Source organism: Panthera onca, chromosome X, assembly GCF_046562875.1.
Source record: "Panthera onca isolate mPanOnc1 chromosome X, mPanOnc1 haplotype 2, whole genome shotgun sequence".
NCBI lineage: Eukaryota > Metazoa > Chordata > Mammalia > Carnivora > Felidae > Panthera > Panthera onca.
The window spans coordinates 112,056,363-112,078,141 of record NC_138357.1 but is presented as its reverse complement, the minus strand read 5'-3'; the positions used below and the strand labels follow the sequence as shown (position 1 = coordinate 112,078,141).

The window sequence follows — 21,779 nt, the reverse complement described above, 5'->3', positions numbered from 1 at the left end:
TCTCTACCCAAATGACTTTTGTCAGGAGCAAATGAGCACACATAAAGGGCTTACAACAGTCCCTGCTCAATTATAAGTGCTATGTAAATGTTTGCTAGCAATGTATATCCCTTTCATATATTTTGGGCTTTTGCCCCCATTTACCTTTCTTTATGTGTCTCAAAAAAATTAGTATCCAGATATTTTTAAGCACAAAATCGAGCAACTTTATAAATGTACTTGAGCACACTAAATGAACACTTAATATGCTTTTATAAATGATCTTGGTGTTTTGACACTTGGGAGTACAGGCATGGTTTGTCCTAAAGCAAGGATATGAATACAAGGAAATGGCAAACAAAAGTGTTGAGAACACTTGATAAAATGTTTATTATTAATAAGGGAACTGAGTCTTTCTTGTACTTCCCAAAATCTTCTTTTGATGTACATTACCATTCTTGAAATTTCACACTAGGCAATTGGAATTTGGAGAGCTTTTTCTCCTTAATTTGTTCTCAAAATGAAAATGTTTATTCACATGTTCATGGGGTAAGGAGAGGTTATGATACTCTATTTTTTGTTTTAATAATTTTATAATTCTACTGTTCTAGTTATTCACTATTTTATCACATGTTGAGCACAGTGCCTTTGGGATGAATATGAGGGGTTTACATCATGACCAAGCAGAAAATAAGTGGTAAAAATGAGCATTATCCTATTTTACAAGATGGATACACTAGAATACAACCACCTCTATCTAAGAATTAACATGATTTAATTATTCATGAAACATGCTAATCATGGTCTTTTTATGAAGTACGAAACCATGCCTGGTCTCTATTCCCTGCCCTGTGTTAGCAATAACTTCAAAAGTGTGTCATGTCACTGCTCTTCCCTAATAATCCTATAGATGTATCTGATTCAGGATATCATAGAAGAAGCTAAAGCAGGGGCGCCTGGGTGGCTCAGTCGGTTAAGCGTCCGACTTCAGCTCAGGTCACGATCTCGCGGTCTGCGAGTTCAAGCCCCGCATCGGGCTCTGGGCTGATGGCTCAGAGCCTGGAGCTTGCTTCCGATTCTGTGTCTCCCTCTCTCTGCCCCTCCCCCGTTCATGCTGTGTCTCTCTTTGTCTCAAAAATAAATAAACGTTAAAAAAAAATTAAAAAAAAAAAAGAAGCTAAAGCAAACCCATTTTGTTGTTTTTGTTGTTTTTTCTAAGCAATGAGTCAAAGTGAAAATGTGAAACTGATCAAATATGTCATCTCCACATCATACATTTAAAAGTGCTGTTTTATGTAAGCCTTGCTATGGTACACTAGAAACTTCAGAATTAAATTGTCCTGAAATACTGAATTTTTTTAAAACTTTAAGTATAATGGACTTTTATATTTTTCTTTTTCTTTTTTTTTTATAATCATATTCTCAATGTCTACTTTCAATAGGCAAGTTCTTAAAAATTACTTGTTAATAGACGGGAGGAACATCAGTGCTGTAAATAAATAGAGGATTAGAGGTTGGGAGAGATCCCCTCCAAAGATTTTGTTCAGGAACCTGATTGTTACTTAACAGCAAGATAATCTGGGTGTTGGTTCATGCTATATATAATATTTTAAAGGAATGTACCTAAGTCTTCAGAGATTTTATATTTATGATATTATAATTATGCTAATCATAGCTATAAGCTTTATCTGGTTATTTCTTAATTTCCAAAAAACTATCATATACATTTTAAAAATATAGTGCAAGTTTTGACAAGAGCTATAAAGTAAATTTAATTACATGTACCTGTATATACCCAAATATATGTATGTATATACATATACCCAGATATATGCATATATATATATATACATATATATGTATACATATACACACGCGTGAAATATTTAAATCTCACCTTCCATTTTTTGACCAACTGTAAGTTTGATTGTGAGGTAATTTGCAAAAATACTTTGGAGGCCCCCCCCACCATCCATCTGTTTCCTCCTCAGAAATGAGCATTAAAACATGAAAAAAAAATTTTGCCAGTCTTTGTGAAATCTGTGGGAAGAAAACAAAATATCATGTTTCTCAAGTATTCTGAGACTTATTTACTGAATTCATTTGGCCTATATATTCCTTATTATGTCAGCACTTAGGTCTTTATAATTGTGAGGATTCACTCATTTCTATTTGGTAATTACTTTTTGGACATTTTTCCCATAGTTCTTACTCATTTTTTTCCTCTCAATACTTTGTTAGTATTACTTCCTCTCAATTCTTTGTTAGTTATTGATAGCTTCATGGGAAGGCTCAATATCCCCTTACCTATATTGTCTTGTTTTAAAACATCAGTGACAGAGTAAGGTGCTGAATGTGGACCTCATATCAAAGCCCTTCCCCATCACTAAATTCAGTGCTTGTATCCCTAACCACCTTTTCTTAAATTAACCGCCCCCCCATCCTTAGCACCTTTGACTTTCTAATTTTTTACGTTGCTATTTTTGTAAATGGCACTTGACACTACTTGACATATGTTTATTTGTATCCCTGTTTATTATCTGTTGCCCTAAGATGTAGTCTCCTGAGAAGGCAGGCACTTTGTTTGGTTTCTCTCTATCCTTGGAGCTTAGAATAACAGTACCTTGCAGACATAGGTTCTCAATCAATATTACTTGACTCAGTTAATGCATATGTATCTGCTGTTTATAATGGCCTATAAATACCAAATTATACTGCAGCAAGTATATAGGTAAGCCTCTTCTAGTTGAGGCCTTGAAGACAAGTTTACCGAAGACAGCACCAACGATTGTGTAGTGTTCAGCCTTTTGTGCCTATGCACGCTGACCTGAGTTTATCCACATACTTTCTGCAGAGTTTTTATCATGAACAGAATTTTTCTTCCTAAAAGTAGGCTAATTTTTCAATTGTTTTATGACATTTAGCAATTCTGGAACTCATTGAAGGCAGGAATTATGTCTTATTCATTTTTGTGCCCCCAAAACATAGCTCATTGTTCAGCATATAGCAGGCACTTCGTAAATTTGTTGAACTGAAAAATCAAAGAAGCCTTTTTTTTAGTTTCCTAATTCATCTCATAAAGACCTCATTGTTCTTTAAACTTCTGACAAAATGAAATTTCAGTGATATTTTTTATAATAGTCAATATGAGGGGTTCTCATCGTTAAGCATTTGCCTTCGGCTCACAGTTGGTGAGTTCAAGTCCCACATTGGGTGAGCTTGAGCCCCGCTTCAGGTGAACATGAGCCCCACTTCAGGTGAGCATGATCCCCGCTTCATGTGAGCTCATGCCCCGTTTCAGATGAGCTCCAGTCCCGCTTAGGGTAAAAAAAAAAAAAAAAAAAAGACAAAAAACAAAAAAACACAAGCCCCAGGTGAGTCCCACTTCTCTCTCTCTCTCTCTCTCTCTCTCTCTCTCTCTCTCAGAGAAAAGGAGGGGTTGGGGCACCTGAGTGGCTCAGTCAGTTAAGCATCAGACTCTTGATCTCAGCTCAGGTCATGATCTCACAGTTACTGGGATCGAGGCCCACATCCTGCTTTGTGCTGACAGTGCAGAGCCTGCTTGGAATTCTCTCCCTCTCTTTCTTCCCTTCTCCCCTGCTCACGCTTTCTTTCTCTTTCAAAATAAATGAATCAACATTAAAAAAAGAAGCACTGGGTGTTGTATGTAAGCCAATTTGACAATAAATTATAATAAAAAATAAAAAATAAATAAAACAATGTCTAGGTTTATCTATATTAAAAAATAATAGTCAATTTGAGGTACTTCATTAAAATTCACTAATATATGTTCCTGTAGTACTGTTATCATCATTTTCACCCCAAAAGCGCCAGGCACATCTTTCCTAAGAGTGCTAAGATTTGTCTTGTAGTACAAATTCAACCCCATTCTCACTACAAATGACCTATAGACTAAATTTCAATTTTGACCTTTTAACTAAGATTAGAGTCATTTTTTAAAGGTTACTCATCATGAAGTTCACTTATTAACTTATAATTTGTAATTTTTTGGAGTGGGTGTACACTATGCTACTGAATTTATTTGTTCAATCTTTATTTTATTTCCTTTATGTCCACTCCCTTCTTCACTTCCCCAAAATACTTGAGGTGATAATTACATTGTAGGCTTTCTCAAAATAAAGTTGGGTTTTAGGTGACTTATTCTTAACATTGAAGTTTAAATTTCCATGGATGTGATTTTGTCAATTAGAGACACAACTTTCCTCCCTTTCCAAGATATTCTAACTATTTGTTGCCCAGTTAATACTACTGGGCATAAATGATAAAATATATGAGTCACTGAAAAAAGCATCATCTTTCATTTGACACAGTAGATAAGCTCTTGGGAGAAAAAATTCTCAAACAATTTTTTCTTAAAAATATATCTTGATCAGATTATTCCACAGTTTAATGATGTTAACTATACTATTGATTCCAAACTTGAGGTAGTTTGGAAGAGGCGTTTTTCCTCAATTTCTGATTTGGGAAATTATATGTGGATCATACCTCAGAATAAGCTCATGGGAAATTGTCAGGTTAATTTTATTTGATCATCTGGTACAGTATAAAGAGCTGGAATAACTAACACAGGGAGAGACCTGGTGGAACAAAAGATAGAGATTAAAACACTGGAAATAGCATCACTACTGAGAGAGGAAAGAACTAAGATTTATTTTGAAGTTACTATTGTTCATGGAAATAAGTTTTTAAGATCTAAATAGAGGTTAAAATTGTATTTGCTCATTTGGTCTTTAGAAAACAAATTGTATTTAGAGACAAATTTCCAAAATACTCCCAAGATGTGTTTCCCCCTGGAACATTAAACTTAAATAACTTTCATCAAAACTAACACTTCATAGTGAAATTTATTTTGACCGGCAAGGTCCATAACTTTTTTTCTCATCAGTATATATTATATTAAAAGAGCATTTGTTCTGAAGAAACAAACAGCAGAAATATTTGGACTGCTTCTAAATTTGGAGCAATAGAATTGATAGGGCTCTGATCATCTTAAAACCCTCTATATTACATATATTTACAGGTTTGCTTAAGACTTTTCTATCAAAATATCATCTGTACTGTGGCAGCAATTTATACCACAGCAAATTATACAGCTCATTGAAAGCTCGATGTGTCTAAGAGACTGTTAAAAACTGAGAACAAACTGAGGGTTGATGGGGGTGGGAGGGAGGGGAGGGTGGGTAATGGGTATTGAGGAGGGCACCTTTTGGGATGAGCACTGGGTGTTGTATGGAAACCAATTTGACAATAAATTTCATATATTGAAAAAAAAATAAAAGTCTCAAAGAGACTGTCTTGATAAATGTAAAAAAAAAAAAAAAAGAAAGCTCGATGTGTCAAGAATAGCAAAGAACACATCTTTTATGTAGAATTATCTCATATATTCTTAAACATTTTAAAATAAACATTTTTATTAAGTTTTAAATTTTAATTCCAGTATAGTTAGCATACAGTGTTACTTTCAGGCATACAGTATAGTGATTCAACAATTCGGCACATTACTCAGGAATCATCACAACAAGTGCCCTCCTTAATCCCCATTACCTATTTTACCCATCCTCCCACTCACCTCCCCTTTGGTAACCATCAGTTTGTTCTCTACAGTTAAGAGTCTGTTCCTTGGTTTGTCTTTCTTTTTACCCACTTCATTCCTTTTGTTTCTTCATTTCCACATAGGAGTGAAATTATATGGTATTTGTCTTTCTCTGACTGACTTACTTCATTTAGCATAATATACTTTAGCTCCATCCATGCCGTTGCACATAGCAAGATTTCATTCTTTTTTATGGCTGAATAATATTCTGTTGTATATATACCACATCTTCTTTATCCTTAAAATAAATATTTTTTAAAAGTAAAATATACGAAATTCAATTGCAGTGTTACTGATTTTAATAGTTGTTTTTTCAGGTGGCTTAACAGAATCAATATGCTGACTGCAGGATATGCAGAAAGAGAGAGGATTAAGCAAGAACAAGGTAAAGGAATTTTTTTTTTACAGTTCTGGGGTTTTTGTTTTGTTTTGTTCTGCTGTTATCCTATACAGTGATTCACTACTATCAGTTGAGTGAAAATGCATATATCAGGCTGTGGTTATTTTTCTTTTTTGCACTTTGAATCCAAACCATACCATCTTAAAGGTGAGGTTTAGTAAATCAAACAGATGGGGAATAAATTCTAAAATTTTTGGAGCTGCTGATGTGGAGTTTGTTGCTGTCTCTCTCAGTCTGTTTCCAATGGAGGACAAAAATCTTACAAATTTAAAAATCTGTAATTGGTCCTAAATATCGACTAGAGTCCAGGTCCTTGTTGGTGAGGTTTTTTTTTTTCTGTTTAGTGGTGTCATAGACATTTAAGTGGACTTTTATGCAAAGAGTTCAGATGGATGATTCCTCCTTCCATAAATTATCTCAATTGGTTATGTTCTTCAGTTCTGTTACTCTGTAATTCTGTGATCTTATGGATCTTGCCTCAGTATTGACCTCAGATATACAAAACACAACGTCATTATACAGATTTAAATTTTAATGAAAGCTGTGGTCACCATTCTGAAGTTGCTTTACATTTCCAAAAAGTGTTTATTATATATCCCTTGGAAGCATCAACAGTTTTTGGAAATCTTTTGAGGCTTCCTAAAGCTAAAAGAATTCTACAGATTGATATATATATATATACAAACTTATTTCTAGTTGTGTCTCCAGTGGGCATAGACTATTTGTTTATGTGGAAATTCTAAAAACCTTGTGTTCCCTCTCAAAGTAAAACCTCAGCCAAAACTTTTCTAAACATGTAAAAGCTGAAGGTTAGAGATATCTAAAGTAGATATCCAGATCCCAAAACCAATCTGTCAGCAAATGTTTAGGGCAGGGGTTGGGAAACTTTCTGTGAAAAGCCAAATAGTTAATATTTTAGGCTTTGCAGGCCCATAAGATTTCTGTCTAAACTACTCAAATCTGCTGTTACAGTATGAAAGCAGCTGTACACACATGAGGATTCTGACTGGGCTGTAATAAAGCTTTACTTATGGACAGTGAAATGAAATTTCATATCATTTTTTACATTTCAAAAAATTATTCTTCCTTTGATTTTTTTTACCATTTAAAAATGTAAAAACTGTTCTTGATCTACAGACCATATAAAAATAGGCAGAGAGCCTCATTTGGCCTGCAGGCCACAGAATGGGGATGAGTAAGGCAGTGAAGGGTGAGGACTTAGGGCAGGAAGATTTCAAAGAAATAGCAAACCATGATTCCTGCCAATAGGAATATATCATCTTGTTGAGGATATCAAAGATACACACTTGAGGGGCACCTGGGTGTCTCAGTTGGTTGAGCCTCCAACTCTTGATTTCGGCTTAAGTCATGTTCTCGTGTTCGTGGGTTCGCACCTGGCATCCGGCTCTGCGCTGACAGTTCAGATCCTGCTTGGGATTCTCTCTCTCCCTCTCTGCTCCTCCCCACTCAAGTGCTCTTGTGCACACATGCTCTCTGAAAATAAATGGGTAAACATTTAAAAAAAGATACACACTTGAAATTGCTTAAGAAAAATTGAAGAACAGCAGAAAAAAATTAAAGAACAACATAAAATCGATCAGTACTAATGGTTGCACAATGTGAAACTGATTTTTTAAAAATTTGCTAAGTGGATGCAAAATTTAAAAAAAAACCTGGGAAAGAGGCAGAATTAATGAGGAAATAACTTGCTAGAGAAGTTGATCAGTGAGGCTGATGTAAAGTCAGCAGTAGAGAGAAAGAGAAGATATTTTATTCAGTATGAAGTGTTTCTGTGTAAGGCCTTCAACTAGCACACTGATTGACTTAAGGTGAAATAGGCGCCCATCCTGCCTGAAATTACACTGAATTCTAGTAGAAAAGATCCTCTTAATATAATACAGAAAATGAAATGTAAGAAAGTACAAATCAAGTTCTGTGGAAATTAAGCTGGAGAGATTGCTTCCAGGAAGGGAGTGGGGAAAGGCTTTATGTTGACTCCATTATTTGAACCTATTCTCACGGGATGAGAATGAAGTAGATAGGAAGTAACAAAAAGGGGCGCCTGGGTGGCTCAGTTGGTTAGGCATCCGACTTCATCTCAGGTCATGATCTCACAGTTCATGGTTCAAGCTCTGCATCAAACCATGAACTCTGCTGTCAGCAGAGCCTGGAGCCTGCTTTGGATTCTGCGTGTCCTCTCTCTGCCCCTCCCCTGCTCGTACTCTCTTTCTGTGTTTCAAAAATAATAATAAATGTCTAAAAAATAGAAAGTGACAAAATAAAACATTCCTGGGAGTGGAAGCAGCATGGATACTTCCACAAATAATGAGGAAACAATCTCCATCAAATCAGGGTGCACAGGTGAATCCCAGCCAGGACTATGGGGTGTCAGTCCAGTTATTAAGCCACATTTGTTCATTGTTAACAGTTTATTTAAGTTTATTTAAACTTTTCGTACTTCAACTTAATTTATAGGCCTAAAATTGTGTTAAGACTACTAAAAAATCTCTTAGCCTTCCTTCTCACATTTTTTAAAGGCATAAAACTGTATTTTATAGGTGCATATAGGTTTGTTTCTGATTTTTTTAAGATGCAAAAATTAAAAGTATAGACAGTATACTGATAGGAAATGAATCTTTGAAAAACTTGGTTTGCATAAAGAAGGAATCTTGAATTCTCAAGCTTAACTTTCTTATTTTGAAGTTTAGCATGGTCTTGATTTTAGTTAATTTTCTTTGTACGTGGTATTATATAGCCATATATCATTATGGATTAAGGAACTGGTAAGTTATACTGTACATACAGGTTCCAATAACTATTCAATGCATGGATTCATGATGCCCTGGTCTGGCATGTGAGTGCATATTTTAGTACCTTCTGCAGTAGTAGACCGTAATTGGCAGAAGCTTATAATAGTTAACAAGTCATGTCTCCCTTGCTAGCATGCAACCAGAATATCTGAAATAATTTGGTTTTCCACGTAGAGTGTATATTTCTCAGGCACTCTAACATAGGTCAGAAACATAATAGACTTCCTACCTTCTGCATTAGGTCTCATGGTATTCTATATAGAAAACAACTGTATGCATGTGTCTACTCCACACTTCTGTAGAATTATTTGACATCTTCCGAGTACTGTTCTCAGTACTGAAGTTAAGCTTCATACAAAATATAGGTGGTTGAAGGTTGGGAATATTTCACAAACATGCAAAGGAGTAACTCCAAAACACTGTTTTTATTTAAATATCCATTGCAGCTTCAAAGTGACTCTTTCATTGATTTAAATAAAAGTTTAATGAATTAGTATCTTTAGCTACAGAAGTGTAAAGGATGTGGGCTTCTCTTTCATTATTTGTTGTTGTACTTAGAGAAAATAGGGTTACACTAAATTACATGAAGATCAAAATTTGGCTAATTGCCTGTTAATAATTTTTCTATATTTTTCCACGTGCAAGTCAGACATTCATGACACATATTTTCAGTCACACAATGTCTTCCTAAAGCTTTAATCACATAAAAATGAATGAAATATATTGTATTTTTTGGTAGTTCTAGATGAAAAAGTAATTTTTCTCAAATTATCCTTTTGTTTTTAAATATGAAATTTATTGTCAAATTGGTTTCCATACAACACCCATTGCTCATCCCAACAGGTGCCCTGCTCAATACCCATCACCCACCCTCCCCTCCCCCCCCCCCCATCAACCCTCAGTTTGTTCTCAGTTTTTAAGAGTCTCTTATGTTTTGGCTCCCTCCCTCTCTAACCTCTTTTTTTCTTCCCCTCCCGCATGGTCTTCTGTTAAGTTTCTCAAATTATCCTTTTGTATCAACATGAGAAGAAAGTGGAAATCTTCCTGTTCTATTGATGGCACTATTTATTCATGATTAGTTACATATAAAATTGAATATCACTGCAAGACATTAAAAGTATCCATTTATTTTTGCTAAATGGAAAGCTAAGAAAAATAATTTGCTCATAGAATGAAAATCAAACTCATTTCAGCCTCCTGAGCAAACAATGTGCTTATAATTTTCCACACAAACCCAAAAGAAGCCTGACTGAGTTTTCTATGTAGGTTCTTCTCTGTCATTGCTCTCTCAAAGACCTACAACTTACTGTGAGAAATGAAGTTAATTTACAAAGGGGAATTTCAGTCTTTTATTTGGCAACCCAAATAAGCTATAGATTGATGGTACTTTTTAGTAAACCAAAAATTACATCAAGTAGTGGACTAGAATTCTCCCTAATTTAACTGGGGTGGAAAAGCAGATTCTCCCACATCTGTCACTTGTAGTGATAGCTATAGAGATCTTGATAAAATGGTGACCATCTCCTTCTCAGCATGCTGTTAAGGACCCCTTAAGGTGCTAATTCCTTGAGACCCCCAAGGAATCAGTACAGAGGTCAAGGAGAAATTCAACACAGGTGCCATAGTTTCAGGAAATAGTGGGAAAGGTAAGAGCAAAGTGATCTTGGCAAACCACTGCTTAGGGTTGGGATGGGGTGGTGCTTATTCCATTTACCTCCAGCAATGACTTCCTTATAGTATTTCAAACTCCCACAAAACTGCCTAACCCAGATCCCAGAGCTACAGAATTCACTTTTCATTGCTGGAACTTGCTACGAGGAAAAAAAAACTGATGTCCAAGAAGATAAACACAAGGCATTTACCTCCTCTGTGATCTGGGTCAGACTGTCCTAGCATGCTACCTATAAATCCACCAAAGAAAATCAGGGGTCCTAATATCGAGTGCTTTCAAGGTGCAAAGCACTTGAATATGTATTACCTTATTTAGTACCCATCCCCACACACACATATACACGACTCTGAAAGTCAGTTATTATTAGCCCCCTTTTACAGATGACAAAACAGACTCTGGTTTAGTAACCATCACAAGAGCACAGAGATGGTAAGTAGTACACCAAGAATTGAACCTCCATCTGCCCAAGTATATAGTTCATGCTTTTCCCACCATTGTTTGTTGTGTATATCGCTGGACAACTATATCAATTCATATTTGAGAGGAAGCTTAGTATACTAGCTGTCACCAGCATGATCCATTATAAATACCAGACACAAATTTAGATTAAGTAGTTTCTGCTTATCTTTTAGTCAAAGGGAATAATTAAAATAGGAATAGCATTTTCAAGGTTTTTGTATTTTGAGGCCTGAATGTAATAATCTCCACTGCTAAAGAATTTCTTTTCATGATAGCCAGAGTTACAGAACAGCAGGAGGAGGAGGGCTCAAAGCATCATGAATATATGTCAAATTAAACTCTCCCAGTGTGTCATTCAAAAGAGTCCCAGTGATAGCCCTCCAAGGTTTAGGGCAAGGCTATTTCTTAGCTCAAATCCCAGCTCTACTACTTTCTATTCAGCATATAGTAAGTACTCAATAAATATTAGCTATACTTATTCATAAACACCACAAGGAAAATATATATAATTATTATATAATTTTTATATATAAGAATATATATAATTCCTGGGTGGAGAGAGGCTCCTATAAAAGTATGTGCAGCATATAGTAAGTACTCAATAAATATTAGCTATACTTATTCATAAGCACCACAAGGAAAATATGTATAAATATTACAGTAAAAGATTCCTGGGTGGAAAGAGGTTCCTGTAAAAGTATGTGCCATAGTTTTTTCACCTAAATCTGATTATCAGTTAAGCCTAATGATGGTTCTTTTGATTTAGATTTTTTAAGAATAAAAATGGGTAATACTTACAGGTTTTTCCTCGTAAATCTTATAAAGAATTAACCCAGAGTTAAGAGTGGTTGCGTTATTAGTGGAACAGGTTCTGATTATTGGTCTTTGTGCTGTATTTTACTTACTCAACTAATTTATGTCTCAAAATTTTTTCCTTTCCCTCTTGCCTGAGCTCTGCCAAGTCTAGCGGCTTACATTTTCTACCCTTTTAAGTAGTTCTAGAAGTTTGGAACTTGCAGCCCACATCAGCAAATTTGCCCTTTTGCATTTGGCAAGAATCAAGGTTTGCCATGTGTTTCCAAGTAGAGGTGGGAGTATCGTGTTATAGAGAGTCATGTCAGCATGACTCTGGAAACAGTGATTGTTAGATAACCAGTGAATTGGAGCCAGAAAAGAGAATTGAGAACATTATTTTTGGAGCTGTTTATATCTGTAGAGATCTACAGTTGTATATATATTGCTTTTCTTTGAGTATTCATCTTTAGGGTAAAATGATACACCTTTAAGAGGCATCATGTGTTATTATTCACTAATTCAAGCATCAGAATAACTTGGCCTGGAATCTAAAGCACCCTAAACCTGATTTGACTTCTGCAGTGTCTTTTTCTTAACTCCTTAAAATTATAGCTATGTATAATTGCATGCTTTATTGGAATTAAGTGATTGCACTCTTCCTTCTTCTTGAACACCCAGCTGAAAATAAAAGTTTGTGGGCCTGGAGTAGTGGGTGCTGTGGAGCAGGGTATAGGAGTGGAATTTAAATGTCTTTGTGTTAGCTGGTAGTGTGTGTTCTTGAAAATATGGCTAGAAATATTTAATAGAATGAAAGTATGGCTAGAAATATTTAATAGAATGAAAATATGGCTAGAAATATTTAATAGAATGTTGTATCTGTGTGTGTGAATTTACAGATTACTGGAGTGAGAGTGACAAGGAAGAAGCAGATACTCCATCAACACCCAAACAGGACAGCCCTCCGCCCCCTTACGACACATACCCACGACCTCCCTCTGTAAGTTGCCAACAGGAATGGGCATTATTTAGCATCAGATTCTTTGACCCAAAATATCCCCATGTAGTGAATTGCACGTCAGACCTCAGGTTCCCTAAGAGGAAAGAACATAAGGAGTCTAAAAACAATAAGGGGAAAAAATTTAGTATGCAAAGACTATTTAATCAGGAGAAACAGTCACCACAGATTCCAGGCATAATATCTGCCCAGTTTTATTTTAAAAAATCCTGTTTGTGTCAGAGTAGCCTTCCTGGAAATATCAGCAACAAAAATAAGTTTTCTTAGAAAAAGATATATAAATGGACTTTATGTATCCCACACTAATAAAGTTCATTCCTATATCCTTCAGAAATGACTCATAAAAATTAATATTATATATATATGAAACATATTTTGACAGATAGCTCTTCAGATAGTCATGGGGTCTGGTTTAATGTATGTGTTTATATGGTGCTCCAGACTTCTTAAACCTGTGTAAATGATTCTGTGTATAGCCTGTAGTTTATAATCTTTTAATGGGGTAAACAACTGTCCTAGTTTACTTGAGACTATCCCACTTTATGCCCATGGCCCATCAGAACTACTAAGAGCATCTCAGTAGTCTCCCAGTTTTGACAATACATTGCATGGTTACAGCGTCATAAGAGTTAATTCTGGCTATCTTGGGACTGAGTCTTCCACATAGGAAATGGAAGCTGAATTTAGGTGACAACAGCACTCAACCTAATTACACCTCCATATTACTCTAGAGGATTTTAAATAAGACGCTACACAAGATGTTGATAAAATTCTAGGCCATTTCTCAACCTTGGCTGTGCATAAGAATCACTTCTGTAACATTTTAGAAATGCAGATGTTCAGACCCTATCCAGACATTAAATCAGAATATCTGAGACTACAAACAGCTCACTAGACTAGACTGTGGGCCTGCTGTATTCATCTACACATCCCCATGGCTTAGCACAGCACTGGCACTTATTTATTAAGTGCTTAATAAATATTTCTGAAATGAATAAATAAATATTTCTGAAATAAATGAATGGGTCCTTTTGACTAATAACTAAAAGGGAAGCCACATTTTTAATAACAGTGTTTGATGTCAATGTCTCTTAGCTAAGAATTGTTCCTAATATGTATGCACATTTCTTTAATAAATGCTGAGTGTAACAGAATGCGAGGATGAGCTATAGAAATGAAATCATGAAGTCAGTGACAAGATACAGTTTATTTCATATTTTCCCTCTTTGCCTAAAACATCAGGGCCTGAATAATTCCTTTTAAATATTTATAAAAGAGGAAGAAAGGGAAACTGCAGCTTCAGGGAACAGCTCTTTAATCATAGCAACTTGTGAATTTCAAGAAGGAAGCTATTTACATTGTTATTAACATGTGGGAAGATAAACTGCCCCCAGAAGATGCCATTTAACTTCTCCTTTACCCAGAGGGGCAGCATGTGCTTTTACCTCAGCCAGGCTTGTCCTGGCCACCACCTGAGCCCCATTTGCCTTGATCACATTTGACAAATTCAACTCCTCCTGCCAGAAAGGAGCCAGGGCTGATCTGTTAGCCCCGAGAGCTAGAGTAAGCCTTGTCCCCAGTAGGGGCACCTGCAAGTCTTTTACAGCATTCACTTGATGCCAGTCCATTTTCTTGGTTGTACTTTGTACTATAATATATACTCCCAAACTTTAAATTCCAAGAATAGAAATATTCCATTTTTCTTTTGTGTTTATGTACCCTGAGGTGCCCATGCCCAAGGCAGATGCTTATCCCCATCAGAGTATAATCTCACCTTGCCTATATGTTTAACTCTACAAAGTGCCACAAATTGAAAAGACCACAAGAACACCTTTCATTGGGGCCCATAGGAGGATTCATTCACCTATGAAGAAGAGGAGGGGTTCTGTCCGATTATAGGCACCTTCTTTTCACATCCAAAAGCCTCTCTCCTTGCTCTCACCCCCAAACTCCACAAAATCCAGAAATATGAATTTGGCAGCAATTATTCAGGGTTTTAAATTCCTAGAGATTTTTTAAACTTCAGATTTTTCTTAGTTGCTGAATATTTCTTACATAAGCACTCAAATTTTCTTATGCTTCACTGTTGTGCAACTTTGCATGTTAATATGTCAGACTTTTCACGAGAGTCTGGTATAGGTGCATTTCAACACTCCACATCTCAGTCCCTTAAAATATCAGCTGGGCCTAACTTTGAGATGTCTGTAAACTTGACTAGTCATTAACTTGACTGGAAAATGTTAACTGTTAGAAATCTAATGTGTTCCTTGGTAACAGAAGTAGTCTGTTATTTTCTGTGGAGACTGATCAGAGGCTCCTTTCCACAGATGAGTTGTGCCAGTCCTTACGTGGAAGCAAAACACAGCCGGCTCTCTTCCACAGAGACCTCTCAGTCACAGTCCTCCCATGAAGAGTTTCGCCAGGAAGTGACTGGGAGCAGTGCTGTGTCCCCCATTCGCAAGACAGCCAGTCAGCGCCGCTCCTGGCAGGATTTAATCGAGACGCCCCTGACAAGCTCAGGATTACACTATCTTCAGACTCTGCCCCTGGAGGATTCTGTCTTCTCTGACTCCGCGGCCATCTCCCCAGAGCACAGGCGGCAGTCCACCCTTCCAACTCAGAAGTGCCACCTACAGGATCACTATGGGCCGTACCCCTTGGCTGAGAGCGAGAGGATGCAAGTGTTAAATGGAAATGGGGGCAAACCTCGAAGTTTTACTCTGCCTCGAGATAGCGGGTTCAACCACTGCTGTCTGAACGCACCCGTTAGTGCCTGTGACCCGCAGGATGACGTGCAGCCCACAGAGGTGGAGGAAGAGGAGGAGGAGGAGGAGGAGGAGGAGGAAGGGGAGGCAGCAGGGGAAAACATAGGAGACAAAAGTAAGTATGTTGGAGATCCTTAGCCTGTGTACACAGAGTCCTAACCTTTTCAAACTTCTTATTTTAAGAAAATAGAATTTTGTTTCCTTTTTTTTCTTAAAATAATAGTCTTGCTGCACAGGACATTAGGTATCCTTTGCTGTTTTACTTTCAGAAATTGAGTAACATGGGGGGGAGAAAGGTGGATAATGAAGCCTATATCCCAGGACACCCAAAGCTAGAGCAAATGCTTTTCTCCAATTACCCATTTTCCTTGTAAGGTTAATGATAGTCATTTCTTTTTCTCCTACCTCTTATCCACTTTCTTCTCCCTTGTATATATCATCCCTTTGGTCCACAGTCATTGCCCCCTGAGTTTGGGTTAAAAAACTAAATGCTTCAAGCACGGTGTTAGCAGAACCTTGGTTGAATACGTAAGTGAACACAGAAACACACACATACGCACACATACATATACAACTTCCCTTTTCAGTATTAAAAGATTTAAAGGAAAAATTCAAAAGAGTTTTCCAAGAAGAAATTTCAAATAGCATTTCTGTCAACTCCAAATGGCCAAAATTGTTTCTAGAAACCAGTTTGCCAAAAGCATTTATTTATTTTCTTGGTATATATGTTAATTGCAAAACTCAATTGATGTGAATCAACTTTGAAGAGAGACAAAGTCAATTAAGTAATCCTCTGACTTTTTGGCATTAAGAATATGTTTACTAATTCTCAAGTTCTTTATCCAACATGCCTTACCAAGCATCTGTTTATAATTAATGTGATACACCAGTCCAGAAAGCCAGGCTGGTTTAAGGGAAAGGCTAGAACTCAGTTACCTTACTTAGAAAGAAAATCTAGGTTTGGCTGTAAGTCCTAAATGTAAAAATTTCCTCCCCCCTCCAATAAAAAAAAAGTACAGTATTAAAGAAGTAGTATAAAACTGTTTGCATGTCTTTATTCAAAATGAAGTTTGGGCCAGTTAGTGCAGCTGACCCAAGCTAGTGTTGATGAAACCACAGTTTCTGATTTGTTCCCACCAGGGCATTAGACTTCCCTTTTTAAAGGATATAAGCAGACTATAGCCATCCACCCATTTTGTGAGTATACGAGACTTTGATTATGGGATATATTACTGTAAGTTCTTCTTCACAATTGGAAAAACAGTTCAAAGCTCACAGAGGGCCAGCAGGTCAGTATCCTCATGCCCATGTTAAACTTGGCTCATTTAAAATGAGAGTCACTTTGGAGATTATTAGCAAGAAAATACAATAGAATTCCTTTTATGGTCTTCATTGCCTTATTTAAGGGGAATTATATCTTATACCATGAAAATATGAGTTGCTGGTAATAAAAATCATATGTTAAAGCAGTTTCCATGTGAAGTGTATGTTGGCCATAATCTCCATAAGCAGCATTACAAAAGGTATACTGTTGGTGCAGGAAAAGGTAATTACCATCTACTACCTGCCAAGCCCTCCCAACATTCACATTTATCAGAGATTATGGAAGAGACTGGTAAAGAAATATCTAGGAGCCATGTGAAGTCTCTGTAGGACTTCTGGCAAGCATGATAATACATTTTTTAATGTTATGATGATTACCAAAATCAGGATGCTGTTTTCTAAAATTTAACTAAAGATGAGTTAGAAACTTCATTTTGACTGTCATCTATGTGCTGCACAACTGCTGTAACTAAGTATGTGAAGTTTGTTCAGTATTCTGCAAACATATTGGGGAAAATACTTTATCTCTGCCATTTTAAGATAAATTGTGTTGAAATTTGCACAGCGCTCTGAAATAGAGAATTCTGTTCAGAAAACATATCATCATGGCCACAGGTAGAAGTCATCGATGATATCTTTTTCGCTTAAGCCAGTTACTTCCCAGTTCCCTCTGGCCATCGCAGGAGGGAGTCCCGGAAAGGAGAAGGCGCATCCTAGGGCCTGAAAGGAAAACCCGGGCCCACAGAGCATCTATAGTTAGATGGCTTTCGAGTTTGTTCTTCTACTGTCTCTTTGCTGTTTTCTTGATTGAATTTATTTTTACCTTGTACATGCACTACTAAATTGGTGGGGTTTTCCTTCAGGTTCCCAAATGAGTCAAGTGGGCAATTTTTCGGTACTTTCCATCTCTTTCAGTGGCTCTTTTCTTGTGGAATAACTGTGATAAGGCAGAACAGTCTTAGCAAGTGTGTCTATAAATCTAATATTGCACATGTTGTCTTCACAGTTCAATATTTTGGGGCATTTCATGCTATTTCAGTCAGATCTGCTTCACTAAATGTGGCCATGCACTATATTTCAGGGCCCCATTTCTTTCTGGGCATTTTTCCCCAGATCTTTCGCTTGATGTGTCAATGTTCGTCAAACCATTCTCAGCAGAGCACTGCGTTTCATGGTTGTCTACTAGAAGATGCTTTCTATTTAATAGAATGTCTGCCTTCCTAATGATGGTTTTTCTGCATTACTGTTTTTAATATTTAGGAGTGTACGATTTGATAAACACTTCACTTGAGAAACACCAGCTTTAAAATCCATGTTTTCAAAAGAATCTTTAAGGTCTAGTTAAGGGGTGTCATGTTCATGGCTGCCCTGGGTTGGCCATTAGGACCTAGTATTCCAGGCTTATTATTCAAATCAAGCTGCTGGGTATTATGTCAACAGAGCAAAAATTATATACACGAAAGAAGCTGTGGCCATCCCACCAGTCTCAGGCTTACGGCATGCCTTCCAGCACGGAGCATTCACTATGCTGCCCACAGGTTGGCAGGCACCTGTGCTTGTTAGAGTCCAGCAGGGATGTATTACTAACTGTCATGCTCGAGGCCAGCATTTGCTTTGACCTACAATAGTGAATTTGCGCTTATCCAGCACAGACCTGCAGAGGACATAAGTTTTGTGTCTCTAGCTACACACGTTTTTTCTCAGCTTACCAAGAAATTAAAGCTAGAAAGTATCAGGCAAGTGGGCAGAAGGAGTAATGGAAGAAAATGTGAAAATATAGCCTATCTTCTGCTTTAAGGATGAAGAATTATGTCATCACCCAAACCCCTGTCTTATCATTTATGTTTACCTTAACTTTATATAATGTGATCTATATTATACAGTGCTTACAAGTTTACAAAGCAATCTAAAAAGCAAAATGTACCTAAATCGGTGATCTAGATGTGTTTTTTTTTTTTTTCAATTTCCCTGCTTATGAGGTATAAATGTAGCCTTCTTTAGAGCAGTCTTCAATCTGTGTCTTCTCATGGTTGGACTACTTTTTCTCTTATTTTGAAATTCATTTATTTAACTGAATCATACTATGATTTTTCACAGGCAGAACTCATTTTGGTGTAAAATGGATGGTATTAAAATTACACACATGAGACCTGTCTTGTTTTCCTTTGACTTAAAAGTCAGCTTACATATACATTATCCTGACCTACTTCACTGGCATTTGGGAGAAGACAAGTAATTTCCTATTATCCCAATTAGCAGTTTCGAAGCTTACTGAGATGTGGGCCTTATAATACCTCAGTTATATCAAATTATAAATTATGTCAGCCTGTGCAACTTCCAAGGAGTATAAATCATTAAAGTGTGGGACAAAATATAAAGATATACTTCATTCTGAAATCAACTGCTGTAACACTAAAATACTGTTTTGGTTAATACAGCTTGAAGTCTACTTGGGATAGATCTCTTTTCTTTGCCATACTAGGCAGTTTAGATGAGGTTTTCAAAAGCTTTATCCTTTAATCCTGATGATTTCCCTCTTGGCAGTTGTAAGAATACTCTTTACTAGCTATACATTCTTGGTGCCTCCATGTACTCAATGAAGTTATAATGTGCTCTTTTTCATTGTCTTAGAGATAACTTACCAGTATTCTCCCTTAATTTACACATGTATTAGCTTGGTCTTAGGAATGTATAGCAAAACCTACAGCTGTGGGGGATGGGGTTTGTGGGGGTGGAGGTGGAGGGTGGATAAAACCTTGTAGCTACAAGTTTTTATCAGGTTATCTGGCCAAGATATTTACTGATGCTCTCAAAATGAGATTTGCTGAGAAATGGTTTTTAAAGTTATTTTTTTAAATCTAACCTCCTTTGCATAGCATTGGTAAGTTAAGAGTTGTGCAAAGTATGCAGCTCAGTGGCCTAATATCTTAAATTATCTAAGCAGAGAGGATAGATAATGACTGCCAATATAGTGTAGAAGAATATAGATTAATCCTCTTCAATCATTTTAAGGGTCCTAGAGTAATTTCCTGAAGAGTTTCTAAAAGCTATGAATTTTATTTTTTTAAGAACATTCAGGTACAAAGTATGTGGGCAAGGCGAAAATATTCCTAGAATATGAAGTTGTGTTAAAGGATAAAAAGGAGCAAGTTGAAAATAAAGAAAAGTGTTACAGCACTTTTTTACTATTTTATTGATTGTCAAGATAAATTATGCACAAAGAAGTTAGAAGGGCATAATCATCAATATTATCTTAAATTATAATTCAGGCCTAAAAGAACAGATGGAAAAGATATATAAGCAATGTGAATAAAAAATATGCATTAAAGTCAGAAAAAAATAGCAGAGAACCTTAACTTTGTTACTTTTGTGAAGTTTAAGGGCATTATTCTTGGCTGGTTGTGTAACAAGTATATAGAGAGAACACAAAAAATTCTAGAAAGTAGTAAACAAATGTTCTCTTAATACCATATTTTCTGATTTTGAAGAAATACTGTTACAGAGACATAAAACCCTAAAGACTAGATAGAAAGCAGGGTCTAGCTATAATGCTGATACTGATCATAGGTTGGATTTGTAATCATACCTCCCCTCAGTTTTGGCTTAAATGATGAGGAAAAATTATTACCTTAACTTACAGGATGTTCAGAGGTGGGGTTGTTCCAGAGTGAATTTTGTGGCTCTGCAGTGTAAGTCTGTCACTTAACTTTTCTGTAATGCCAGTAGCTCTAAGCATCTCTTCTTATAAGACAGCATCCAGAGAGCCAAAGACCAATATCTAAAGAACCCTATCTGTAGTCCTTTTTCTGTAAGAACAAGGAAAGTCTTTCCTAGATCCTTCCAGCAGACTTAGCTCCATATTTCATTGTCCAAGGTTTCATCATATGCCCAAGTAGCAAGTGAAATGATTATGAATAGTTGAGACTAACCTTGATTTAAGATCATAAAAAACTGTACCAAACTGCTTATCGTTACTATCCACATGAGCCTGTCCACTATTATGTATGTTATATCCTCAAATATATTTGTTCAAGCAGTGTGGCACTCTTTTAATATATATATATGTATACATATATATTATATACATATTATATACATATATATACATATTATATACATATATATGTATGCAAACATATACCCCATATCACATCACATCATTTAAGTCTTGGCACTAACGAAATGTTAGATCTATAAAAGGGGATAAATACTATGTAACCGTTGCAGTGCCTGGGTGACTCAGTAGGTTAAGCATCTCTTTTTTTAAATTTTTTAATGTTTATTTATTTTTGAGAGAGAAAGAGCATGAGCAGGTGAGAGGCAGAGACAGAGGGAAACACAGAATCTGAAACAGGCTCCAGGCTCTGAGCTGTCAGCACAGAGCCCGATGCAGGGCTCGAACTCACAAACTGTGAGATCATGACCCAAACCGAAGTCACACGCTTAACTGACTGAACCACCCAGGTGCCCTGTAAGTGTCTGACTCCTGATTTCAGCTCAGGTCATGATCTCTCAGTTCATGAGATCAAGCCCCTGCGTCGGGCTCTGTGCTGACAGCGAAGAACCTCCCTGGGATTCTTCTCTTCCTCTCTCTCTGCCCCTCTTCCACTCGTGTTCACTCTCTCATGCTCGCTTGCTCTCTCTCTCTCAAAATAAATAAACATTAAAAAAATAATAAAATATGGAGGTTCCTCAGAAAATTAAAAATAGACCTACCCTATGACCCAGCAATAGCACTGCTAGGAATATACCCAAGGGATACAGGAGTACTGATGCATAGGGGCACTTGTACCCCAATGTTTCTAGCAGCACTCTCAACAATAGCCAAATTATGGAAAGAGCCTAAATGTCCATCAACTGATGAATGGATCAAGAAATTGTGGTTTGTATACACAATGGAGTACTACATGGCAGTGAGAAAGAACAAAATATGGCCCTTTGTAGCAA

At 36.6% G+C, this 21,779-nt stretch overlaps 1 protein-coding gene across 5 annotated transcripts in view; it reads left to right on the top strand.

Moving 5' to 3' along the window:
• Positions 1–21,779, top strand: part of CNKSR2 (connector enhancer of kinase suppressor of Ras 2) — a 297,465-nt gene that overhangs the window by 235,901 nt on the left and 39,785 nt on the right. For all 5 annotated transcript variants that reach the window (XM_081793473.1, XM_081793472.1, XM_081793475.1 and 2 more), the window contains 3 exons: positions 5,911–5,978; positions 12,626–12,726; positions 15,072–15,624. In XM_081793473.1, coding sequence (XP_081649599.1) covers positions 5,911–5,978; positions 12,626–12,726; positions 15,072–15,624 — 722 coding nt within the window. The remainder of the gene's footprint in view (positions 1–5,910; positions 5,979–12,625; positions 12,727–15,071; positions 15,625–21,779) is intronic.